The following is a 27,598-nucleotide window of genomic DNA, read 5'->3' as shown; positions in this document are numbered from 1 at the left end:
CTCCTATGGGCGAGGCACCGCCATCTTGATTCATAAACGACTACCATTCTCCTTGACTTGCTCCCACACAGATCGGGAGGGGCGATATACAATAGTGGTGAGCAGTTTGATGGGTCACATGACTACACTGGTGTGTGTTTATGCCCCGAATGTTGACACTCCTGAGTTTTTCCACAACTTAGACACCACACTTACACGTGTGGTATTGGCAGTTTTTAAATGGGTGAGGATTTTAATTCATTACTGGACTGTTCTGTTGATAGTTCCTCCAGCGCAGCGTGTCCTAAACCCAGGGCCTGCCGGGTACTGTTAGATACATGCAAATCCTTTCAGCTCTCCGACATCTGGAGACTTCGCAACCCGTCAGACCCGGGATACACACACTATTCAGCCCCCAAAACACTTGGACCAGGTTGGAATTTTGGTTACTTTCCCCGGGCCCAGTCACATGGCACACCACCAGTGAGATTCTTCCTAGATCCTACTCCGACCACGCCCCAGTAATTCTTAAGTTCCGCCTTCCCAGGCCTGAGGGGCAGGAGCACAGATGGTGATTCCCAAGCGGGGCTTTAAATGACAAGTTTTTTGATTCAGAGATAAGAGAGTCCATCGATGACTATTTTGAATTGAACACAGGATCAGTTGATACCTGGGCGACACTGTGGGAGGCCTTCAAGGCATATATTAGAGGCATGGCCATAGCAAAACACGCAGGGATTCTGAAGGATTTACGCAACACTCTCGCCAACATTGAGCGGCAGCTCCCTGCATTAGATGCCTCGTTGCAGTGCACATCAGATACCGCCGAGGCCACACAGCGACGAATCACATTATTATTAGAATTCCGGGAGGCTGCCGATAGAGAAGCGCACTTCCTCAGTAAATATGTGACTGCGCGCAGGTACGGTGAGAGGCCGGGGTGCACGCTAGCTCAACTGCTCAGACCACAGTATTCTGCAGCACAAATCACCGGGCTCCAGTCTGCCTCTGGGGTCACGCTCACGGACACATCGGATATCCGGGATGAATTCCTGTCATATTATGAGCAACCTTATACTTCTAAACAGAAGCGCACCCAGTATGAACGCGAATACTATTTTGATGAAATCGCGTTGGTGTATCTGGACAAATACATGCAAGACTTCCTTGCTGAGCCCTTTTTGAAAGATGAAATAACAGATGCGATAGATGCACTGAAGGGCTCCACTGCCCCTGGCCTAGATGGGTTTTTGGGCGACTTTTATAAACGTTATAAGGACATTCTGGCCCGAAGCTTATAGAAGTTTACAGTGAATCACTAGAACGTAACCAATTACTCCCCACGTTACGAGAAGCAGTGATCGTACTACTACCAAAACCTGGCAAAGACCCCATGCACTGTGGGTCGTGTAGACCACTTTCCCTATTAAATTTTGATTATAAAATATTAGCGAAATCGATCTCAGTGCGTCTGGCACTGCTAATGGTCAAATTAATTTCTCCTGCCCAATCGGGATTTATGCCCCATAGATCTACCTCCCTAAACCGCCGTACTCTCGTCCCTGTCCTACATAGAGTCAACCCTGACATACCAGCCGCGGCCATCATGCTGGACGAGGAGAAAGCATTTTACTCTCTGGAGTGGCCGTTCCTCTGGACTGTCATGCGCAGGATGGGAATGCCGTATGGGTTTATCATGCTCACGGCGCTGCTATACTCGGATCCTACTGCCAGACTACGCTTAAACGGCACGCTCTTGCGGTCTTTTTCACTGTCCCGGGATACTAGGCAGGGCTGCCCCCTATGCCCACTACTTTTAAGGTCTCGCCTACACAGCGCGCATGTGCTGCATAGGAGGACCTTTAGCCGTCGTTCTGCTCTTTTTGGATGCACTTACTCACGCTTGTGGCGGCATCCACCTTGCGGGAGCGCACAGGGGCGCGCCACAAGCACGAGTATGTGCTTCCAAAAAGAGCAGACTGCGCACGCACCACTCCCGGGCTTGTCTGCATGTCTCACATTTCTAGCATTTCCGGAAAGAGTGGATTGTAGGAGGTCCAGGCGCTGGCGCTGTGGGCGGTACTTCTGCCATTGCAAGCTCGTCCTGTGACCTTCAGCCTGGGTGATTGACAGCCATCAGTGGCAGCAGCCTGAGAGATATCGCTTGTAGCCGATACCTTCGTGTCCCAGATAGCAGGGATTCCTAGCTCCAGTGGCTGCTCGTAAGCCAGCGTCTGAAACTGCTGTCCAAGCATATTCCCTTCATCCTCTGACTGTCCTCTCTGTCGCCTGCTCCCGTGGTGCCCTCAGCCTGCCCCTACTGTCTATGCCTGTTGCCTACCTCCCCCTGACCGTCCTGTACTCCCCCACATCTCCTACTGCCCATCTGCTTTGCTAACCTTGTCCCTAACATATTCCCTGACAGCTTTCTGATGACCCTGCCATTTTCCCCTTAGCTTGCCTTGGTCTGTTACTGCTCTGTCTCCTGGGTGTCCCTTTCTGTCCATTCCTGCTCTTTGACTGTAGGGCCTGCCATGCCCCAGCATTGCCTTGTAATCTGCATGCTCGGTGTGGGCACTCATCCTGTCTGACCTCTGTCTGTCTCGAACTCTCTATTGCCTCCCTGGACTGTTCCTCACCCCCATGGCCCATACCCTGCCTGGCCTCTCGTTGCCTCAGCATCCTCGTCTGTCTGTCCTCTGTCCGTTCGTTCGTCCTCTTTTGGGCCGTGACTGCTTCTGCCTGCCCACCGATAGTCCCCATACGCTCGTTCCTGCCCCCTTCTTCTCCTGCCTATCCACTGCCTGGCATGGACGCGATGGGGGCAGCAGGGTGACTTCTACCACTGCTCCTATGGGTGCGGGGGAGCAGGCCTTCCATTGCTCTCTCCTGCTGGGTAGAATGGCTGGTTCTACTCTAGAGGTGGGCAAGTGAAGAAATTCGCATGTGAACCGAGCCACGCCAGTGTCTGGCTTGGCTCATAGGGTCCGGACACGGAAATAAATGCAATCATGCAGCAAACGGCTTATAAATATATGATAAAGTCACTTTAGATTCAAACAACTACGTTTCAGTGACACACAGGCACGTTTCACCTTAGTGCAACAGACTAAATAACTGCATTATTGAAAGGCATCTATTGAAAGTGGTTGTTTACTAACATTTATGTAGTTTTAGTAGTGTCCCCTACCCTGATGATCATGTCATTGCTGCACTAAGAGGCAAGTCACTTCTCATTTGCGCCCTTCATATGGCCTGGACTCTTATCATGGGGAAACACTTTTGTACTCTGGAATAGGCACGCTTCTAGGCACAGACTGGCTAGGCAGTGAGTTTTGATCCTAACTCCTTTTCTGGTCTCTTCAGTGTTCTGTCTGTCCTCGGTACCTCTTACATACACTCGCACTTTACTGTCCTTGCACTGCAATGTAGTCCACTTCAGTGCCAGGACTGTTCGGTCAATCTCTGCTTTTGTTTAATGTATTTTACAGATGTGTCAAGTTTTAGTTTTAATTTGATAAATGTGAGCATGCCACACAATCTATGACTGCTCCCCAGGCCAATAGAAGGTAACATTAGTTGTCCATCAAATGAGGCCTCGTACCTTCACTCACAATATGAAAGGCACCATTGGCCTGTACCCTCACATCCCAGACAACCACTTTGTGCTCACACTGACCCTCTCCCTTTGTAGCTCCACTGCGAGCTCACTGACTGCTCTGGGGCATGCCCACATGTACTGTGGTCCCTGCAGGCTGGTAGAAGTCTGGCATAGGCATGCTTCTAGGTACAGTGGGCTAGGCAGTGTGTTTTAATCCTACCAATTTGTCTGGTCTCTTCAGTGTTCTGTATGTCCTCGGTACCTGTTACACACACTTTACTGTCCTTGCACTGCAATGTAGTCCACTTCTGTGCCAAGACTGTTAGGCCAATCTCTGTTTTCTTTTAAATTATTTCTGTAATGTGTCAATTTCTAGGTTTTTTTTTGGCAACCATATGCATCCAGCCTTAGATGGCAATAATATTTTCTTGTCTTTAAAAGTTAAATTGCTATTACTTGTTTGTAAAAATAATGGATTAAATAAAATATGCAGGTTTGCTAGTGCCGGCTCTTCAATCCTTGGCAGCACAGCACCCAGGATAATGTGATGCATGGTTAACACTTATGAGGTCCAAAAGGCGAGACCTATTGGCTATGCCAATGCTTGTTATCCTTGCCATGGACCCGCTCGTTCGTCACTTTCAGGAGTGTCACCTACACAGAGGGATCCAATTTAACACTGTGCCCTTATTGATGTCCTTATACGCGGATGATATTATTTTATATGTCCGGAATCCACAAGACAATTTAGACTCACTAATCCAGGAGGTCATAAGATTTGGAGGCTTCTCGGGCCTTGGCATAAATTGGCATAAATCAGTCATATTCCCTCTCACTCAGGGTACGCGCAGATGGGAGGGAGAATTCCCATAGACTTAGTGCTCTGACACGGTCAAATATTTGAGAATCAACATACACTTAGACACCACTGAAATCCTTCGATCCAATTACGGAACGGCGATCCACTCGCTGGAGCAGAAGGTTGATAAATGGCTTAGACTTCCACTCTCAATCGTATAGCATTGATTTGAAATGGTGGATCTGCCCAAATTTCTCTATCTATTTCACAATATACTCATCCCGCTCCCAGATCGCTTCTTTCACTCCATAAACACTCATCTTATATGACTAACCTGAGGGGGGCAGATGCCCAAGGGTTCGCTGGGAGATTATGACACTTCCCTACCACAGGGTCGGCTTTGGAGTCCCCAATCTACAGATATATTTTTTAGTAGCTCAATGCAGCTACGCGCACACCTGGTTTCACACTGATGCCAAGGTCTCCGATTTACGACCTGAAGCAGACTTGATCCTGCCAGATACACTCAATGCGGTACTGCCACTGGGATATCCCTGTGACACACGGGATATTCAAACGGTCTCTACCACCAGTTGGGCATGGCTGAAACTGGTAAGGATGATGGGATCGCCGATCCTCTACTCCCCGAGTCTACCGCTACCAAAACAACGCTGGTTTCCCATCACTGGAGGAGAGGGCATAGTCCAACACACCCTATCCCAGTTTGAAGTGGCCACCAATGGTGACCTTTACACTGATGGCCAGGCTTTCTCGGTATCCGACGAGGGGAAATTCCCCGATGCATCCTTCATGGATACATTTATACTTGTCCAGCTTCGGTCCAGCTTGCGAGCTAAGATTCCCAGATTCCCCTTGGAACCAAACCCGTTCACCCCCTTGTCCATAGTAATAGACAGCGACGCGGGGACCCATCTGATTGAAACATTTTACAGATCATGCATAGAACTTATTCCAGTCAATGACACTTCCGTACGTGCTGCCTGGGAGGCAGATTTAGGCCACCTGATCACGGACGATCAGTGGGAGGCGTGCTGTCAACAAATTAAGTCGGTCTCCCTGAATAGTCGTCACTAGCTCATCAATTTCAAGTTCCTAAGGAGGATATACATTACGCCCGAGAAGGCGCATACTATAGACTCAGATAGACCACACTGCTGCCTGAAATGTAAATCCCCACATGCAGAATTCGCACACCTCACTTGGACCTGCAACAAAATTAGCAGCTATTGGACCGAAATATATCACACACTGGGTGAAATGATAGGACTAGCACTGATTCCCACCCCGGAGATGGCCTTGATGGGATATGTGTCCAACATTCCCAAAAAAGTTAGGAAATGTACGGAACAAAGTCTCTTATTGGCCAAAAGGGAAATAGCGCTAAAATGGTGACGTAGGGCTCCACCGCAGCGAAAGGATTGGCTCACAAGTCTGGCATATTGCTGCCTCAACCATGACCTGTATGCTTCAAGTTTGCCCAGCACATCCCGACCCCGCGACATTTGGGGCCCTCTTAAACACTACAAAATGGTAACACACTCACAACCTGCTGCTCAACTGGAAGATGGGCTGGTGCCTGTGGGCATAGGATGAATGGTGGGATTATACACAATGTAGTTATGATATGGATCTGCTAAAAGCGACTGGGAATCCCTCTCAAAGTATGAACAGTTGGTATGTGAGACTAAGCATTATCATGTATAGGGCATGAGAATACACGTCATGTATATGTTGAATTAAGTAAGTTAGCTTATTTTCAGCAGTGGAAATGTATGCCATGTATTGCTTACACTATAGAATGGACTGGATCTGCCATATTTGATACCGTACTGGAGCTGATATATGCTGTTATACATCTGGTCGCACCTTTCCCTCGGCCATCTGGTCACACGCAATGCTTTCCAATGGGGCGACCAGATGGCCGGGCTGCCCTGGAAGTCCCGATGGGGGCTCATTCGCCTCCCCAATCCCAGCTAGGGCTCCAGGAGGTCGGCTGCGTCCGGGCCTAGGGTCCCCTCCGTCACTCGGTGCTCACGGTTTACCAGAAAGGGGGGTAGACTTCCTCCAGATTACTAGGGGCAGGGTATGCCAGGACGCCCCTCCTGGGGATGGCGGTTCTCAGGCGGAGACCAGATGGGTTAAGCACGGACGACACCTCCCTGGCGTCTGGTGCTCCTTCCTCCAGCCCGCGGCGAGGCAAAGTGCCCGGGACGGGATGCATGGGTCCCCCGGGTGTCCGGGCCCCGGGAACTCCTGCGGGCCTCCCATGCCTGAGGCCCAGCGTGTGGTCTCCGAGCCCCCCCCGACCCTCCCAGAGCCCTGCACCCCCAGAGCCCTGCAGCCCCGGAGACCTGCAGCCTCGGAGCCCTGGAGCCCCGGAGCTCTGCAGCCCCGGAGCCCTGCAGCCCCGGAGCCCTGCAGCCCCGGAGACCTGCAGCCTCGGAGCCCTGCAGCCCCGGAGCCCTGCAGCCCCGGAGCCCTGCAGCCCCGGAGCCCTGCAGCCCAGTAGCCCTGCAGCTCCCAAGCCCTGCAGCCCCCCGAGCCCTGCAGTCCCCGTGCCCTGCAGGCCCCGAGCCCTGCAAGGGTAGGCGGGACCCCTCCCGCGAAGGCTAAGGTGGACAGATTGGCATCATTTCGGTCCCGGCCATCTGGTCACACCTTTCCCTCGGCCATCTGGTCGCACGCAATGCTTTCCAATGGGGCGACCAGATAGCCGGGCTGCCCTGGAAGTCCCGATGGGGGCTCATTCGCCTGCTCGATCCTAGCCAGGGCTCCAGTAGGTCGGGTGCATCCGGGCCTAGGGTCCCCTCCGTCACTCGGTGCTTACGGTTTACCAGAAAGGGGGGTAGGCTTCCTCCGGATTACTAGGGGCAGGGTATGCCAGGATGCCCCTCCTGGGGATGGCGGTTCTCAGGCGGAGACCAGATGGGCTAAGCACGGACGACACCTCCCCGGCGTCTGGTGCTCCGTCCTCCAGCCCGCGGTGAGGCAAAGTGCCTGGGACGGGATGCATGGGGCGTCCGGGCCCCGGGAGCTCCTGAGGGCCTCCCATGCCTGAGGCCCAGCATGGGGTCTCCGAGCTCCCCCAAGCCCTGCAGCCCCGGAGCCCTGCAGCCCCGGAGCCCTGCAGCCCCGGAGCCCTGCAGCCCCGGAGCCCTGGAGCCCCGGGAGACCCGGAGCCCTGCAGCCTCGGAGCCCTGCAGCCCCGGAGCCCTGCTGCTCCCAAGCCCTGCAGCCCCCCGAGCCCTGCAGTCTCCGTGTCCTGCAGCCCCCGAGCCCTGCAAGGGCAGGCGGGAGCCCTCCTGCGAAGGCTCGGGCAGACAGATTGGGGTCATTTCGGTCCCGCCCATCTGGTTGCACCTCTCCCTCGGCCATCTGGTCGCATGCAATGCTTTCCAATGGGGCGACCAGATAGCCGGGCTGCCCTGGAAGTCCCGATGGGGGCTCATTCGCCTCCCCGATCCTAGCCAGGGCTCCAGGAGGTCGGGGGCATCCGGGCCTAGGGTCCCCTCCGTCACTCGATGCACACGGTTTACCAGAAAGGGGGATAGCCTTCCTCCGGATTACTAGGGGCAGGGTATGCCGGGACGCCCCTCCTGGGGATGGCAGTTCTCAGACGGGGACCAGATGGGCTAAGCCCGGACGACACTTCCCCGGCGTCCGGTGCTCCCTCCTCCAGCCCGCGGCGAGGCAAAGTGCCCGGGACGGGATCCATGGGTCCCCCGGGCGTCCGGGCCCCTGGAGCTCCTGCGGGCCTCCCATGCCTGAGGCCCAGCGTGGGGTCTCCGAGCCCCCTGGAGCCCTGCAGCCCCGGAGCCCTGCGGCCCTGGGGCCTTGCATCCCTGGAGCCCCGGAGCCCCCGAGCCCTGCAGGCCCTGTGCCCTGCAGCCCCTGAGCCCTGCAAGGGTAGGCGGGAGCCCTACCGCGAAGGCTCGGGCGGACAGATTGGCGTCATTTAGGTCCCGGCCATCTGGTCGCACCTTTCTCTCGGCCATCTGGTCGCACGCAATGCTTTCCAATGGGGCGACCAGATGGCCGGGCTGCCCTGGAAGTCCCGATGAGGGTCCATTTGCCTCCCGGATCCCAGCCAGTGCTCCAGGAGGCCGGGCGCATTCGCCTCTAGGGTCCCCTCCGTCACTCGGAGCGCGCAGGTTACCAGAAAGGGGGTTAGCCTTCCTCCGGATTACTAGGGACAGGGTACTCTGGGACCCCTCTCGGCCTAGCGGTCCTCAGCCGGCAGCTGGACAGGCCATGATGCCGCCCCAGCCCTGGGTCTGTACCGGGACCTGCCGCGTGGCAGGCTGCCCTGGATGAGATCCGGCAGGCCTCCCTCTGCAGGGTTGGGTCCAGGGGCCCCTGGGAGGGAGGCCTCCCCACCCCAGGCTCCTTCCTCAGTCCTGCCGCGTGGCACGGTTCCCAAACGAGTTCCCGCGGGCTCCATCCTGGGTCCTGCCGCGTGGCAGGGTGCCCTGGACAGGGTCCGGCGGGCCCAGGCAATCTTCCCCTGCGCCTCTGGGCCTGGGAGCCCCGGCTGGGTCCAAGGGCCCCACCGGGCCCCAGGTCAGGGGCTCGGGCCCTGTCCCCCGGCCTGCGGCAGTGCCAAAGGCGTGGGACGAGGTTCTGTTGTGGCAGGGGAGTCTCCCTTTGCTTGGCTGGGTTCCGGAGCTCCGGCCGGGCCCCTGAGGGCCCCGGGGAGGGCAGCATCCCCACCCCGGGCTCCGTCCTGGGTCCTACCACATGGCAGGGTGCCTGGGACGGGGTCCGGCGGGCCCGGGGAGGGTTCCCCTGCGCCTCCAGGCCTGGGAGCCCCAGCTAGGTCCAGGGGCTTGCCGGGCCCTGGGACAGGGGCCCCGTCCCCCGGCCTGCGGCATTGCCAAAGGCCCGGGACGGTGTTCCGTTGTGGCCGGGCAGCCTCCCCTTGCTTGGCTGAGTTCAGGAGCTCCAGCCGGGCCACTGAGGGCCCCGGGGAGGGCGGCCTCCCCACCCCGGGCTCTGTCCTGGGTCCTGCCGCGTGGCAGGGTGCCCGTGACGGGGTCTGGCGGGCCCGGGGAGGTTTCCCCTGTGCCTCTGGGCCTTGGAGCCCCGGCTGGGTCCAGGGGCCCGGCCCTGGGCCCCGTTACCCCAGCTTGCGGCACTGCCAAAGGCCCGGGATGGGGTTCCATTGTGGCCGGGGAGCCTCCCCTTGCTTGGCTGGGTTCAGGAGCTCTGTCCGGGCCCCTGAGGGCCCCGGGGAGGGCGGCCTCCCCACCCCGGGCTCTGTCCTGGGTCCTGCCGTGTGGCAGGGTGCCCGTGACGGGGTCCGGCGGGCTCGGAGAGGCTTCCCCTGCGCCTCCGGGCCTTGGAGCCCCGGCTGGGTCCAGGGGCCCCGCCGGGCCCCGGGTCGGGTGCTCCGGCCCCGTCCTCCGGCCTGCCTCTCCGCCAAGGGCCTGGGACAGGGGTCTGTCGGTCCCATGCAGGCCTCCCCTGCTTGTCAAGGTGTCCGGGGGCCCCGGGTCGGAGGGCCCGTCGGGTCCCCCACTCAGCCTCCATGGCTGGGGCCCAGCTGGGGCCCTGGGCCTCCGGTCCCCCATGCCCCGGCGCCCGCTCACTCTTTCGTTGGGGCACAGAGTGACCAGATGGCTTCCCTTTCGAGCCCGGCCATCTGGTCGTGCCTTTCCCCTCAGCAATCTGGTCGCGCCTGTCCCCTCGGCCATCTGGTCGCTCCTATCCCTTCGGCCATCTGGTCGCGCCTATCCCTTCGGCCATCTGGTCGCACCTATACCCTCGGCCATCTGGTAACACGCAATGCTTTTCAGTGGGGTGACCAGATGGCCGGGCTTGCCTGGAAGTCTCGATGAGGGTCCATTTGCCTCCCCGATCCCAGCGAGTGCTCCAGGAGGTCGTGTACATTCGCGCCTTGGATCCCCTCTGTCACCTCGTGTGCACGGATTACAAGAAAGGGGGGTAATTTTCCTCTAGATTACTAGGGAGAGGGTCATTCAGACCTCCGTGAGGTCCGGCGATTCCGAAACAGGGGAAGGCAGAACCCGGGTCCGCCCGCCAGGGGGCCACAGGGGCCCGGATACGCACCTGCCTCTCAGCCCCTTCCCGATGGTCCTTTCTCTCCGAGTTTGCTGGGTCAGACCTCCGTGAGGTCCGGTGATCCCGAGACAGGGGAAGGCAGCACCCGGGTCTGCCCGATGCGGGGCCCCCAGGGGCCCGGATGCGCTCACCTGCCTCTCAGCCCCCTTCCCGATGGTTCTTTTTCTCTGAGTTTGCTGGGTCAGACCTCCGTGAGGTCCGGCGATCCCGAGACGGGGGAAGGCAGCACCCGGGCCCGCCCACTGGGGCCCCCAGGGGCCCAGGTACGCACCTGCCTCTCAGCCCCCTTCCTAATGGTCCTTTTTCTCAGGGTTTGCTGGGTCAGACCTCCATGAGGTCTGGCGATCCCCAGATGGGGGAAGGCAGCGCCTGGGCCCGGCCACTGGGTCCCCCGGGGGCCCGGTTGTGCACCTGCCTCTCCTCCCCTTCCCGATGGGCATTTCCTTCATGACCGCTTGCCCCGAGAGCAGGCAGGGATGTGAAGCCGCCATCCCCCCTGTGCAGGGCGGCCTGCCAGGGGATGCCCCGGCCGTACTCTGATCGATTGGGCACTCTCGGTCCGTTTAGGGATGGACTGCTTGGCCAGCCTCGGCTGTTGTTTCATGCAAGGAGCTTCCTCCCCGCAAGGACCGTCTGACTCGAGGACCTGCTGCCTGGCGGGAGGCCCTTCACCCAACCCAGCAGAGCGAAGGCCTAGCGGCCCAGGAGCTCGTGTCCCTGAGTGGTCTGACCCCGAGCGGAAGGGGTTGGGTGGCGCCAGGCCCTCGGACGCTGCTGCCCAGCAGGTCCGTAGGTCCCGTGCGCCACACCGTCACCCCTCTCTGCCCAGCACATTTCCGCAGCAGGTTGGAACGACCGTTCCGAGGGGTGCCGCCGCCGCCAGGCTCCGGCACTTCTGCGTCTCGCTCAGGCTGCGCCTCGGCCCGCCTCTCGCTCCCGGGGGAGACGGTTCGGCCTACCGGTGCCCATGCGACTGCCACCTCTCTCCACCCCTCCGGTGAGCCCTTCCGCCCAGGCGGGTGGGCTCCTTTCCCCCAGCAGGCTCCCGAGAGGGAGGGGCTGTAGTATATTATCCCACTGATAATAGCATACGACAAATCACTAGCTCACTCGGTCATGGTATTAAGCAACATATAATATGACTTCGTACTCCCGTATTGTGCCATTCCAACTCGTTCAAGGAATGAATAGAAAGGAAAGTTTCAAAATATAAAATTATAAAATTACTCGTTCCCACAAACTCTCTAAGTGACAGTTTGTCATGTGCTCTTGTGACCGAAACCGATAGTGACCGCCATCTTGAAATGGGGAATTGAGGCAAGAAATCTCCACCATAAATTACCAGGATAAACTCTCTAACCAACGTAGCCAGTAAAGGTATATGACTGGTGTAAGATTTGGGGGTCTCTAGTTGGCAGAGCTAGGTACCTTTGACAAATAGAGACCCTTGCATCTAGTCAGGGTAAGGCGGTACACTCCTAAAATAACCCCTGCTCACCCCCTTGGTAGCTTGGCACGAGCAGACAGGCTTATCTCAGAGGCAGTGTGTAAAGCATTTGTGAACACATACAGTAATCAAGTGACACCACTACAGATGGACACCACACAAGTTTTATATCAAAAATAAGTATTCTTTATATAGACTTAGCAAAAGACCACAAACGACAAAAATCCACAATACTGTACTTTAAAATGGTAGAATTAGCTTAGTTCTCTTAAGATGGTAAATGCGACACTCAGAGTTCAATGTACCTTAAGATGCGTGATGCAAGACAACGAAAGTGTTGCAAGGACGGTGATGCGTTGAAGATCTGGTGCAAAAAAACAAAGATGGTGCTTTCTTCTTGATGCAACACGCTTCCCGGTGATGCGGCGGCATCTGCTGCGACGTCGATCCTCTTCTCCGGCGATGCAAGATGTTTCCTCATGATGCGAGCCTCGACAGGCCCTGCAACACGCTTCCCAGTGATGCGGCGGCGTCTGCTGCGACGTCGATCCTCTCCCCTGGCGATGCGAGATGCTTCCACGATGATGCGAGCCACGACAGGCCCTGCAACACTCTTCCTGGTGATGCGGCGGCATCTGCTGCGACGTCGATCCTCTTTTCCGGCGATGAGCCGTCACAGGCCCTGCTACACGCTTCCCGGAGATGCGGCATCGTCTGATGCGATGTCGATCCTCTTCTCCGGCGATGAGCCGCGACAGGCCCTGCGACACGCTTCCCAATGATGCGGCGGCGTCTGGTGCGACATGGATCCTGTCCCCTGGCGATGCTAGGCGCTTCGGTGGACCTGCGATGACTCAACGATTCTTCTGCGACATGCTTCCTGGTGATGCGGCGGCGTCTGCTGCGACATCGATCCTCTTCTCCAGCGATGCGAGGGGCTTCGTGCTGTGAAGCGCCAGCGGCAGTTCGGCGACACGTTTCTTGTTCGTGAGTCGCGCTTCCAGCTCCTTGCGACACGCAGTCCCTCGAAAAACAGCAGGCACTTCCAAAGAACTGTTGGGGAGCTGGTGGGTGAAGTCTGTTGCCCCTCAGACTTCAGCAGGAGGCAAGCTCCTTTCCAAGCCCTTGGAGGTACTTCACAAGTTGAATAAAGTGCACACAAAGTCCTTTCCCCTTTCTTTGGCAGTCAGGCAACCACTGCAGGCCAATCCCTCAAGCTTGGGGATAGTCTCTCCTCAGTCTCTTCTGGTTCCACTCCTCAGCAAAGGTTTCTTCTTGTTTCCCAAAGTGATCTAAAGTTCTTGGGTTTGGGTCCCAATATTTATACCCAGTTTCTCTTTGTTCTCTGAAGGCAGAGAGGCCTTTGCCTAGTCCAAACCAGTTCTGGTCAGTCCTGGAGCACTTTGTTGACAAGACTCATTCTTTCCTTTCAGATTGCAGGGCAGAGACATCAGACGCACCACAGGAGGTGGAGCCAGCATTGTGGAAGGAAGGCACAGCCCTATTCAGGTCCCAGGTGCAACCCCACCCACCCATCTAGATGCAGATCTCTCTATTCAGCCCTGTGCTGACTCACCCTGTCTCCTGGAATTTCCCCAGCTCCTGTCACTCAAACTCCAGACAAGGAATACACAGCCTAGCAGAGGCAGGTTTGGATGGTTAGACAAGAAAATACCTACTTTCTAAAAGTAGTATTTTAAAACACAGAAGGTTAAAACAAACTTCACTAAAAGATGTATTTTATCATTCTGAGTTTAGGCATACTAAACTCTAATTTCTACCATGTTCCCTGATTCAGTAAGGATTGTAAGATGTAATAATCAAACTGCCCATTCCGGCCTATGTGGACCAGGTAGCCTTGCAATAGTGAAAAACGAAAATGGCTGTAATTCACTATTAGGACATGCCACACACACCAGGGCATGTCCTACCTTATACTTACAATGCACCCTGCCCTTGGGCCCACCATAGGGGTGTATGATATGAATAAAAGGGAAAGTTTAGGGACTGGCAAGTGGGTGCACTTGCCCAGTCAGCATGGCAGTACCAGACTGCACACAGGCTCTGCAATGGCAAGCCTTAGACACACTTTTACAGGCTGCTTCTGTGGGTGGCTCAACCAGTGCTGCAAGCTCACCAGCAGCATTTGGATTACCAGCCCTGGGCACTCCTGGTGCACTGCACTAGGGTCTGACAAGTAAACCAAATCAGCCAATCATGGAATCACTAATCCATACACCAATTTACATTAGGGAGCACTTGCCCTGTGGCACTGGATAGCAGTGGCACAGTGCCTAAAGCATCTAACACCAGCAAAAACACATGAGGCAACAGCAAAAAATGGAAGGGAGACCCACGCCAAGGTGCCAGGTCTAACAACGGGTATCTATTAAAACTAATATAGTTATTGCAATTATCAAAATCTGAGTCCCACTCTTGCGAAGTTCAGAGGTTTGGAAAAATCTGCCAAATTAATACCTCTGTGATCGTTATAATCGGACTCTCTTTAGGGGTACATGTAGGAAAGGTTTTAGTAAGATCAGAGGAACAGTGGAAAGCGATTAGATAGAAGGTCACAGTGCAAAAAAAAAAAATAGACAATTTACAGAATGTTAATTATAGGACAAAAATTAGATTTCTGAATTCGAGAAATGAGGGAAACATAAAATCTGCAAAGGCAGTTATTTTACATCATAGTAACTTTTTAAGTTGACACAATTTCTGCAGTTCATCATAATGCAAGCAATAAGCACATATTTACATCTTGTCACCTATAAGGTGTTTTACCCAACACCCAAGTCTAAATAGACAATAGTATTATTTATCGACTATACCACATTGTGGATCATCTTTCACATGGTCGATCCCATGGAAACTGTACTTGTGGTTGTGTTGGTTTTTGCTCATTTTGTATTACATGAGAGACAATCGGATGGCTAGTGTCACTATTTCTTAGTGCCCTAAAATGCTCAGCAATTCTTTCACGTAAACATCTGACAGTACTTCCAATGTAAATTTTCTTACATGTACAATTACAAATTACGTGTCACAGTTTATAAACATCATAATTTTGTAATCTCCAGTGTTGTTAAAGTTAACCTGGTACACTCTATCAACAGCCCATCTGCATGTGCTGCATCGTCCACATTTATGAAATCCTTTTAGTTGATCACTTAACCAGTTTCCCCTGGCTTATGATCAAGGATAGCTGGGACTAACTATATTGGCAAGTGTTAGCTCTTTCCTAAATGTCATACTTGGTGTCATCGAGAGGTATGGCAGTAATGATTTATCAGACCTCTGTATGTATCAATGTTTTTTAAGTGCCTTATACAGTTTATTACTCTCAATACTGTAGTTCGTTACTAGTCTGATTTTGTTGGTGTCATGTGAGCATTTCTTATTAGGGGCCTTTTTCAGTGTATTACTTCTATGCAGTTTGCTTGCCTTATTAGCAGCATTCTCTACGACATTACTATCGTAGCCCCTAGCTTTGAATCTATTCCTCATATCTCTAATGATATCTTCAAATTCCCTTTGTTCAGAACAATTTTTACGGGCCCTCACCATTTCGCCATATGGGATAGAATTTATTTGACGCTTAGGGTGACATCTTTCTGCATGAAGTAAAGTATTGCAACTGGTACACTTACGGTACATTCTACTACATATTTTTTCCTCCACAATATACAATTCAACATCAAGAAAAACAATACGTTGTGAATCAAAATGTGTAGTAAACCTCAAGTTATATTCATTGTCATTCAAATAGTTAAAAAACTCCTCAAGTTCAGCAACGGTACCAGTACATAATAGTAAACAATCGTCAATAAACCTTCCCCAGTAATAGATGTTATTAATCCAGCGTCCTCCTTTTGGGCCCCAGATTCTCTCCGCCTCAAACCAACCCATGAAGAGATCAGCAAAAGACGGGGCAAATCTGGAACCCGTAGCAGTCCCAAGTATCTAACTATACCACTTGTTATCAAAGAGGAACACATTGTTTTCGAATACAATTTTTGTCATATCAATTAACATTTCGGTATGTTCAAAGTACTCAACAGGGCGTTTATTAAGAAATTATCGTAATGCCATGATTCCTAAGTGATGGTGTATATTAGTATACAATGAGATAACGTCAAGAGTCACCAAGATCATACCAGGCTCCCAAATAACAAAATTCATCAGATTTAAAACGTGTTTAGTATCCTGAATATAAGACGGTAAGTTGATAACAAGGGTCTCAAAAAGGTACCTATGAATTGTGACTTTTTTTCTGTAGGGCCCCCTTTTCCTGATATTATCAGTCTCCCCGGTGGTCTAGTGGGGTTCTTCTGAATCTTTGGCAAAGTATATAAGCAGGGGAACCTAGGGTGATCAACTCGCAGATAGAGGTATTCATCATACTTCATCAAACCTCTGTCATACCATATCTTAAGTTACTTGTTAATTCTTTTTTATCAGTCCTCTAATGGGATTACTGTCCAGTCTCTCATAGTAATTACCATCATTTAATTTAGATAGGACCTCATCATTATAATCCGTCCTATTTATCAACATGATGTTCCCACCTTTGTCTGCCATACGTATTATCAAGTCCTGATTGTTTGTTAACTTCTTAAGTGCTTGTCTCTCCACTTTAGTAAGGTTATCACATCCTGAATAAAACCCTCTAGTCTTGTTGTTGCTAATGATCATATCTATTTCATGGTTCATGTCCTTGAAGAAAACATCAATATTATTTCCAGATGTTAATTGGGGAGTCCATTTGGATTAATTCTTTTAACCACTCTCTGTACTCAGATCAGTATTTAATTCTAAATCCTCAAGGAGCTTAGTCATAGTCAATGGGTCATCTTCATTCTCTGCTACGGATAAGAAAGTCTTGCTATCATACACATCCTGTATGGTTAAGTCACTGAGCTCTGGTACAATATCACAACGACTTGTTTTAACAGGATTAGTTGAAAAAACCTTTTTTAATTTTAGCAGCCTTACAAATTTGTACAAGTCAACTTTATTTGCATACCAATCATTTACTGTTACAGGACAAAATCCTAATCCTCTTTTCAAAACTGAAATCATATCTGTAGTCAATACTACATTATTTACCATAATTCAATTTCAGCTTCCTTCACCCCCATATCCATAGTGGAATGTGAAGTCTTAGAGTTTTGTCTAAATATATCACATCACTGCTCGTTTAGATGCTCTCTCATTTACAGGCCTCCTGGTTCCAGACGAAGTTTCCCTACCCAAGTTGGTAATTTAATAGAAAGAGGCATTAGCCTTGACTCCTAGACCATCCTAGGAGACTTTAATTACCATCTGGAATCCTCTTCAACTGACACAACTCAGCTAATAGAGCTAACGAGAGGCGCCAAATTTGAACAATTGGTGAATGAAGCAACTCATAAAGCTGGCCACACATTAGATGGCATTTTCTCCAATAACCCGAATTTAACCTTCCTAAACACTCTACAGCTGACATGGTCAGACCACTTTGCGGTTATCAGTGAATTTAATCTGCCTGCCCATGTGGCCCCTAAACTAGTGAGGAAAAAAAGCTCAGTAACTAGAGCCTGGAACAAGATTGATTCAAGAGAAATACAACAACAGCTTACTCTTACAACACCAACACTGCCCAGAAACTTAGATGAGGCAACTAACATCTACACAAACTGGTTGACAGCCGTAGGGAACAAACTCGCTCCATTGAAACCCCTTCGCCTCAATAGACAACATCCTTCGGCTCCTTGGTATTCCTCTGAACTTAGAGACCAGAAACTGGTGTGTAAGCGCTTGGAAAGAAAATGGAGGGAGGGCTACAAGGAAAAAGACAAATCGATCTATAAAGGAAGCCTGTCAACATATAAACACCTATTGCAAAAAGCAAAACAAATGTTTTTTACGGATAAAATTAATACAGCAATAAACTCCTCTAAAGAAATTTTTTAAATAGTAAATACTCTGGCTCATCCATGTACCCCATCAGTTCAGGCCAGTCAAGAACTGTGTAATAAAATAGCTAATAGTCTTTTTGAAAAAGTAAGCAATATTTTTGTCACATTCTCTAACTCTGTTAATGAAAATACTCAGAGCTTAGCTGCTCCCCGAACTGATTCCATGACTAAAAGTTCCCTCCTGCAGAATTTTGTCCCGTTAACTGAATCTGACACATCAAAGCTAATGTGTAAGATAAAGTCAGGTTCCCCCTATGACCCTTGTCCTATTAGGGTCGTTTTATTAGCAGTAGAACCTATTTCAAAAATACTCACCCCCATTTTTAATACCATGTATCTAGACGGATACTTTCCAAAAGATTGGAAACATGCGTCAATCCTGCCACTTTTAAAGAAACCCAATCTAGACATCAATGACCCAAACAATTTTAGACCCATATCAAGAATTCCTCTTCCGGCAAAGATTATAGAGAGGAATATTAATGCACAACTAAATACATTTCTACAAGACCATCAAGTCCTGGACCCAACTCAGTTTGGATTTAGAGGGGAGCACAGCACTGAAACTGCACTGTTAAAATCCACTGGAGAGATCAGGAACATTTTGGACAAGGGAGGGAATGCAGCTATGATCATGCTAGACCTGTCAGCGGCGTTCGATACCGTTCATCACGGTATACTGATGAAACGCCTCAAGGAGATAGGAGTTAAGGGTTCCGCCTGGAACCTCCTCAAATCCTTTCTTACGGATAGAGTACAAACTGTAACGTTAGAGGAGTATCAGGCTGAATCATTCTCCCTGCCCTGCGGAGTCCCCCAAGGTTCTTCATTGAGCCCGACACTTTTTAACATATATATTTCCTCCCTAGCGCCACTTGTTGAATCATTTGGGTTCACTTTAACTTCATATGCTGACGATACCCAAATAGTGGTCAACCTGCTTCCAGGAAATTCAGTGCATTTACCCCTAAGATTACAAAACTGTATGTCCGCAGTGGGAGATTGGATGACAATAAACTGCCTAAAGCTTAACTCCAACAAAACGGAGGTTATTCTTTTTGGCAACAACCCTAACCTATGGTCTCCAGATTGCTGGCCGAATGATCTCGGCCAACTCCCCACCCCTGTAGGGAAAGTAAAAAATCTGGGAGTGTGGTTGGATGACAAACTAAGTGGCAGGGATCAAGTGAACAAAGTTGTCTCCACCACTACACATATTCTCAAATCTTGCAAAAAAATTATGCCACTACTCCCAAAAGCAGCACAGCAAATAGTTATCACAGCTCTCATTATGCCTAGATTGGACTACTGCAATAGTCTCTATCTTGGGATACATGAAGGATCTCTAAATAAACTACAGATCCTACAGAACGCGGCTGCCAGACTCCTCACGGATACGCCTAGGACTGGTTCCATCTCTGCTCAAATTAAAGCCTTACATTGGCTACCTGTGAGACACCGTATTCAATTCAAGGCCTTGACATTGGCCTTCAGGGCCCTCCATGGAATGGGGCCTAAATTTCTAATACAACAACTTCACTGGTACTCCCCTACCAGATCCCTACGATCCTCGGATGCCAAATTGGCTATAGTTCCCAGAGTGAAGAGGGCCAACTGGGGTGGTAGAGGTTTTGTGGCCAATGCAACCAGGGCATGGAATGCGATTCCTATATCTTTGAGAAGTATGACCGATCTTCTATCATTCCGAAAGACATTAAAAACATTTATTTTCAAGTATTGATCTTACATATCCCTTCATCTCTCTCATTTTATTCCTCTTTAGGTCTTCTCTGAGCGCCAGGACACCTTTTTGGTAACAGTTGCGCTTTATAAATGCTTATAAATGCTTATAACATTAGAAAAATTAATCACATCAATCTCTTGATATCTGAGGAGTACCACACTCTATTGGTTTTTCCATGAGCGAGTCCTTATTCCCCGTTTTTCGTGTGGTTGTTCCTTTTCCCCTGGCTCCTCTCCTTGTCTTTGTGCCCCTGTATCTCGGCGTCTCTTGTACCCGTCTCTCGATTTCCCATCCTTATCCTGTGGACTTCCTTTAAAAAACTGTTCTCAGTATTCTGATTAGAGGGGCCCTCACCTGGATCCTCACTCTCACTACTTGATAGTTCCGCTCTGTTAAGGTTCTCTAATCGGATACATGTTTCTCTTAGACCTTCTTTCTTGGTACTCCTGGTATTACCAATAGCTGTGTCTACAGAGCTTCCTGTGCTCACATTTTTAAACAGATCCACTGCTTCCTTATCACGATTCATATTCTAACAAGCCCCAGTGGCTGCCCACAGCCTGACTCAAAATCAAAACTACTATTTGGTAACCAGGCAGGAAACCAAAGGGCGGGCGCTCAACTAAAGTATTGGGCAAAGTAACAATACTCGAAGAAGTAGAAATTAGTGCTCTAAGGGGGAGTGGGGTTGGTTACCAATTCAACCTCGTAAGTTCCCTCAAATGAAAGAATACAACAAGATTAAAAGGTCTACCCCGAGCACACTCAAAATTATTATTTTATTGTCCAAAATATTAAAGACAGTCTTTATATGTTGTTCCAAGTTCAGATTCTTTATTCAGGTCTCCAGTATTCACAGTTCAATAAGATCGTTATTCCAAGACTCACCTTGACGCAATGGTATGATCACAGAAAACAGCCAACACATGTTTCGTCATGTGCTGTAGAACACAAGAGACTTCTTCAGGGCAGCGAACACATAAAATTACACAATGAATCTATAATAATAAAGAAGAAAATTCCAACACCCGTGGGTGAACCTCAAAGAGTGTCCGTCACCAAGATTTTTGACAAAAGCATGATCAAAGAAATGTATATGTAGGAGCAGAACCATCACCACACCGAATTCATAGTGAATCCAAAGAAAAAGAGTTTCAGAAGGAGGAGTCAAGAAATTATAAAATAACCCAATTCTCCGAACCCATTAACAATCTATGAGACATCATCTGATAGATCTGGATAGATCGCCTTGAAAATGTTTAAGAGTCCTGAAAATATTAATATAACCCATTATTCATTTCCAAGAGGGGTTATGCCTAAAGTTATTTTTAATTTTATTTTTAAATAATACCAAACATGACAAATCACCTTCTAACTTGCTGTGGTCATCCTTGCAAGTGAGGGGAGTAACCGACATTCGTGAGACTAATTTCAAAGGGGCATATTATCAAGCACGGCGTTAAAATTATCTCCGCTTTAGCGGCAGAAAACTGCCGCTAAAGCGGCGATAATGGGCTTGATAATATGCCGCAGAGAATTCCAATGGAAACCCATGTTCACACCAGAACATGGGCTTCTATGGGAATTCTCAAGGGCATATTATCAAGCCCATTATCGCCGCTTTAATGGCAGTTTTCTGCAGCTAAAGTGGTGATACTTTTAACGCCGTTTCTTGATAATATGCCCCAGTTTTATAAAAGTATTCCACTTACTGAAAGACGAAAAGAAATATTCAGTATGACCATCAGAATTCAATACTAATACGGGAGCCCTAATAATCGTCTTGTTTAATTCAGATCAGTAAAAAATCTATTATCCAAGGCCTTCATGCTCACCTTCGAACATAGGCTGATTGTATATTGAGTCGCACACGACACACTCATAGAAATAAAGTTCTAGATAGTGTCTATTAATTATGTAATTAAGGTTGTAGGGTAGATCACGTGTTCATGACCTAGAACAAAGAGAGATGGCAAACATAAATAATAACCCGTACTTGTACTCGCGACGTCTCAAATTAGCCCACTCTGTAACTGTGCTATAAGGGACAAGCTCATACAGTACCGCGTAAGGTACATATATCTGGGCTCAAATATGTGAGTTCAGCATCTCCGCTTTATTAAACAAAACTCTTTTGTTTGATTAAGTAGACTAAACATTTTCCCCATGTGTAATAACAATCTATCCCACATATAGGGTGGGTACAATTTGGTTTCATAAAACATATTTATCTTTTGCACATTGCCTAGTAAAGTGTTCTGATTTTTATTTCATCCTATTAAAATATTTTTTTCACACAGAAGTACAATAAAATAGCTTTCACAACTACTGAAATATATTTTGAAATGTTTGTACAGTTTACATAATATCTATTTAGATGTGTGATAGAAAAAACCTGATACCATGCAGGCTTTCATTTCACACTTCGTACAGTGGGTCAGACGGTTCACTTTACAAGATCTTGGAACTCTGCAGTCAGAGAAGGAAAAGTAACTGTATACAGACTTCTGACCTCTGTCTTTAAACGCAGAGTAAATAAATCTGGCAAGATAAACACGAGTTTGAAAGGCATCTATATTGTGCCTTTACTTTCTGACTGAACAGAACACCTGTTCTTTGTCAGCTCGCCAGAACAGGCAACTAGGTCCTAAATATAGCTCAACCTGATAAATTCTGACTCCCCGTAGCAAATGGGGGAGTAGATTTTTCAATGCCTTTCTGATTCCTTACAAAGTTTGTCCAGATGGGATTGCAGCATCTCATTTATACCGGCGTCAACATTAGAGACACATCTGGTTTAGACGTTTTCCTGGCTTGCCTCCCTCTCTATGGAGTTTCTGTCTCTATTCCTTTAGGGTCAGGTTGTGCAGTGTATCCCTAGTCTTTCCCCGTCTCTCTTTTCCCCTTACACGAGCATTACTTTGCTCTGGAGGTATGTGTCCTCTTGCTTCTGCAGCAATCTCACTCTTTACTCTTGTACTGCGCCTTCTATTCCCTTATATATTATTCATACACGTCCCCAATAACACCATTTAATGGCCTCCCATTTCATCGCTCTAGCATTTGTTGACCCCCAGTTATCATGAAAGTAGTTATTCTATTGTGAGTTTCTGTTAGGAAATTGACATTCAGCCTCCATGTGGTAACTCGAGGTGTGGCCTGACTCGGGTCATGTTCTATCAGCAGAGGAGAGTGGTCAGAGAGGTATCTATTTAGATATTGAGCTATCTTTACCTTCTTGCTAATTTGAAAATTTACTTGTAAGTCCCTAGTATATGGTACAATATGTACCCAGGGCCTTTAAAAGAAATGTAATTAGTGGTCGAGCAGCACTCATTGTGCCACCCACTAAAGTAGTACTTTAAAATACATCTAAGGCCTGCTATTGTAACCTGTAGTGCAGTTTTAAAACTGTCAACTCGGCATGGCAAAATAAACCTTTTGCCAAGGCCTAAATCTTCCTTAATACTACATATAAGTCAACCCGAAGGTAGGCCCTAAATTGCCATTGGGTTACCTTATTACATGTGCTAACTTTTGATTTGGAGAAGATAGGGATGTCAAGTTTGGACTCAAATGGATTGTAAAGTCCCCTTTAATGCTAAAGTTGATTTTTAGATAGCAATTTTGAAAATGGCACTTTCAGAAAGTTGGCATTTTCCTGAACTGGCAGAAACATGTCTCAGGTCGGCGGCAGCCCTAGCTTGCAGTCCGGTTCTGGAAGACTGGTACCGGGAGCACTGAGGGCCTCCAGGAGGAGATTTACAGTGCATGCAATCATACCTCCCACACTGATGATTCCAACATGTTTGATACCAAACACGACAGGGTTTGTTACGGCCAGTTTAGAGATTATCATTGCGTAATGACGCATGGCCCTTCTATGTATCGGAATGGCTGATGCACTTACAACCCGGGAGAATGGACTCCATAGGCTTTAGGGGTGTTCTGCTCATGCCGAGACACCCTCACACTTAGAACCGAGCACCCTGCCTTCAGTATTGAAAGGCCTGCCTTAGGGGTGACTTATAGGTTTTAAGTGCAGTGACCTCAGATATAGGTAAACCTATATCTGTCAAAAGTGGTGCTAGAACCGGCTTACACAGGCTGCAATGGCGGGCCCGTAGTCACAATTTGAGTGGTCTCTCATGGGTGGCATAATACATGCTGCACCCCTGGCGTACCTATGCCCTGGGTACATGGGTACCATATATTAGGGACTTATAATGGTACACCAGTAGCCAATCTGGGGTGTACCTAAGTTCTCACCATAGTCAATTTAAGGGAGAAAGCACAGAGACTGGGGTCCTGGTTAGCAGGAACCTAGTCAGACTAGTCTGCATAGCACCAGGCAAAAAGTGGGGGTAACCATGAAAGCAAATCCTACGTTCCTACAACTTGAAGATCATATGCTGAAATATCTTTAATAAAAACTAAATAATCCCACCAGAATGTTGTACTGTGCAAGAAAGAAAGGATCTCTTTTTTTTTGCTCAGATACTGCATTTGTGAAAAGATGCATCCACGATGGGCTCAACAACGAGTAGAACTCAAAGACAGTGTTGTTCTGTGATTTTCAATATATTCAGCTTTGTCCTGCACTGTTACTTAGCTAAATCTAATTTTTAAAACTCCATAGGCCAGCTCCTTGAGCCAAAAGCAAAATCACCTAACTTTACTATCCTTGGCGATTTCAATTTTCATCTCGAAAACCTTACAGACACAGATACTGAGGCCCTCTTAGATCATATGGCCAGTGTAGGACTCAATCAACTGGTCAAGGAAACAACTCATTCTGCAGGGCACTGCCTGATGGAGTCTTCTCAGACCACCCCTACCTGCTATGGCAGAAAGCACTACCACTCATCTGGTCAGACCATAGAGCAGTACTGTTTATAATCTGCTTACCACCTAAAAAACTATCATTGGTTCCTAAAAAAGCACTCACCTACCGGCCTTGGCATAAGATTAAGGGGGATAAATTAAGCGAGACATTACTATCCTCACGCAAAGGTAATCCTGTAAACCTGGATGAGGCAGTGACAAGCTATCACTCCTGGATCCACAGTTCAGGGCAACAACTAGCCCCTCCAATTACCCGACGCCACACCAGACGCTCTGAACCTTGGTTCAATGAATCCCTGAAAGTGGAAAAACAGACCTGTAGGAAATTGGAAAGGAAATGGAGGCTAGCCAACGACGCTCAAACCAAATCAGAATATAGATTGGCCATGCAAAGTCATAAGCAGCTCATCGTGAAAGCCAAATCTGACTTTATCAAAGAAAAAATTGAAGCCTCTAATTGGTGTGCAAAACAACTCTTTGCCACAGTAAAAAAACTCTCCAAGCTTCCTGAAATCCAAAGTCAGGGGAATAGCAAGGAATTTTGCAATAAACTGGCAATTGCCTTTCAACTTCAAAGTTTTCGATACTTTCATTCCGCAGGGCAATTCATCAGCACACGCAGACAAAAGCATCAGTACCAAACCTATTCCATCAAGCTAACACACCCAGCCCTTCCACCACCATTTTATCTATGTTTTCGCCTATCTCACTTGACCGTACCATTGAACTAATTTCTTCAGTTAAGTCGGGAACCCTTTTCTGATCCCTGCCCCCCTAAAGTCCTGCACCTGGTCCCAGAAGCTGTAACACCTGTCCTTCGGCCTATCTTCAATATCATGATCACCTCGAGGGTCTATCCCACTGACTGGAAGAGAGCTTCTATACTGCCTCTCCTGAAAAAGCCAAATTTGGATCCAGGTGACCCCTCCTAGCTCTAGGATACCATTTCCGGCAAAAAGTATAGAAAAATATCTAAACGAGGAACTGTCCGCCTTCCTCGTTGATGGGGATATTCTAGATCATTTGCAATTTGGCTTCTGGGCCCATCATAGCACAGAACTGGCCCTAATTACAGCCAAGGAGGAACTCAGGCTAACCCTTGACAAAGGCGGGAGCCCCGCCCTTATCCTCTTGGATCTCTCGGCGACGTTCGACAATGTCAACCACGACGTGTTGGTTGAACGTCTTGCTTCACTGGGAATTAGGGACAAAGCACTCCTTCTACTCAGATCTTTCCTGTCAAACAGGACACAATCCGTGGCACTTGACCCATTTGTTTCCCCAGACTTTACACTACCTTGTGGAGTACCTCAGGGCTCATCATTGAGCCCCACTCTTTTTAATCTCTACGTTACTCGCTGGCCAAACTGATAAAAACATTTGGATTCATGCTGGTGTCTTATACGGACGACACACAAATCACAGTGTCTATCAACAGTTCGTCCACAGATACTGCGTCCCGGTTTAAAAACTGTCATATGGGCAAGTGGATGCAGACAAACTGTCTTAAACTGAACACCTCAAAAACAATAGTTAAGCTATTTGGCAACACTACTATTGTCTGGTCAGACAGCTGGTGGCCCAGTCATATGGGCCTTCCTCCAACACCAGCTGACAAAGTTAAGAACCTTGGAGTTTTGTTCGACTCCAAACTCTCCTTCGAACCCCAGATTAATCATACCACATCAACCTGCTTTTTCATACTTAAAACTCTGAAAAAGATACTGCAGTTTATTCCACTAGAGCTCAGGAAAACAGTGGTCACAGCCTTGATAGGTTCAAGACTGGAGTACTGCAATGCTTACTTACCAGTGCAAGCAAATGTAGTCTCCAAAAATTGCAGACTACGCAACATGCCGTCGCCAGAGTTCTGCTCGGGCTTACTCGCTTCGACTCAGCCTCCAAGGCTCTCGAAGAGCTATACTGGCTGCCCATTGGCAAGCGCATCCAGTTTAAGGCCTTGTGCATTGCATTTAAGGCCACACATGGCAAAAGCCCATGACAATTGTTGCAACTCTTTAGGCCTTACATCCCGGGCAGATCGCTGAGATCTTCCAACAGTGGCAACCTCTCTATCCCCAAGATCTCAAAAGTAAAGTGGGGAGGCAAAAGTTTCTCCTATACCACCGCTAAGCTTTAGAACTCCCTGCCCTCCTCCCTGAAAAACAAACACAATCTCCTTCAATTCAGGAAGCGCTTAAAGACCTGGCTGTACTAGCAGTACTATTCTAGTAACAACTGTCTTCTGGTGTGTCCAGCGCCTAGATACCGCCGGGTCATGTTGCACTTTATAAATACCTAATTTCATTATAATCTGTGCCAGGCTGAGAATGGGGCTCTTTCTACAGGAATGTTTGATCCTCATTCTTATTTGTTTACAGGTCCAACATCTGAGGCGGGAGACGTCAATCAGCCCCTTCAACAAGGAGAGAACATCTGAAAAGAAGAGGAATCCGTCTCTGGGCTCCAGCAGCCTCAGGCCCTGGCAGATGGAGGAAATAGCAGCCTGTTTGTTGGTGCTTTGTAGCTCCCTTCCAGCTTCAGTTTACTTGTTACTAATTACGTCCTTGGTTATAAAATGGTGGAAGTGGAGAATAATTATAACTAAAAGTTCTGAGATCCTTTGAACAGAGGACATTGTATTTATCATATATTTTTATTCTCATATAAACTAAACTTGGAAGTGTATTCTATTTTTATTTATTGTGAATGCTAGTGCTTATAAGGTTCTTTAGCTGACCTGGACCAAATCGACGCTGATGGCATTTGTGCCATGGGATTCCAGTGTTTCTGCCCTGAATTTAAAGATCGGTTCTAAAAAGGAGGAACATCATTGATTATCCACAGTAACAACTTAGAAACTGAAGCTGGGCACTGAGCAGAGGAGACTGATAAAGACGTTATTAGTGTTATGATGTCTGGAGGGTGGATAATGTCAGTCCTGTACATCCGTGTGCAGTGTGCAGTGGAAAGACTCTGGATTATACAGCTATGTGCAGAGTGCACAGTGTCCAGATCATATCTCTGTGTACAGAGCGGATTGTGTCAGATGTGTACCTTTGTGTGCAGTGGAAAGATGCAGTATTGTACACCTACATGCAGAGTGTATCGTGCCCCA

The 27,598-nt window shown here is 49.0% G+C and overlaps 1 protein-coding gene across 2 annotated transcripts in view; it reads left to right on the top strand.

Annotated features, from left to right (window-relative positions):
• The window catches only part of LOC146869698 (saoe class I histocompatibility antigen, A alpha chain-like), a 274,622-nt gene extending 247,454 nt beyond the window's left edge, over window positions 1–27,168 (top strand). For both annotated transcript variants that reach the window (XM_085612321.1, XM_085612399.1), the window contains one exon: window positions 26,862–27,168. In XM_085612321.1, the coding sequence (XP_085468447.1) occupies window positions 26,862–26,874 (13 nt within the window). In that variant the 3' untranslated portion in view covers window positions 26,875–27,168. The remainder of the gene's footprint in view (window positions 1–26,861) is intronic.
• The last annotated feature ends 430 nt before the right edge of the window (window positions 27,169–27,598 follow it).

The sequence above is a fragment of the Triturus cristatus genome, chromosome 1_1, assembly GCF_964204655.1.
Source record: "Triturus cristatus chromosome 1_1, aTriCri1.1, whole genome shotgun sequence".
In the NCBI taxonomy this organism is placed as follows: Eukaryota; Metazoa; Chordata; class Amphibia; order Caudata; family Salamandridae; genus Triturus; species Triturus cristatus.
The sequence above is the reverse complement of the archived record's forward strand: the minus strand, read 5'-3'. Positions and strand labels throughout refer to the sequence as shown.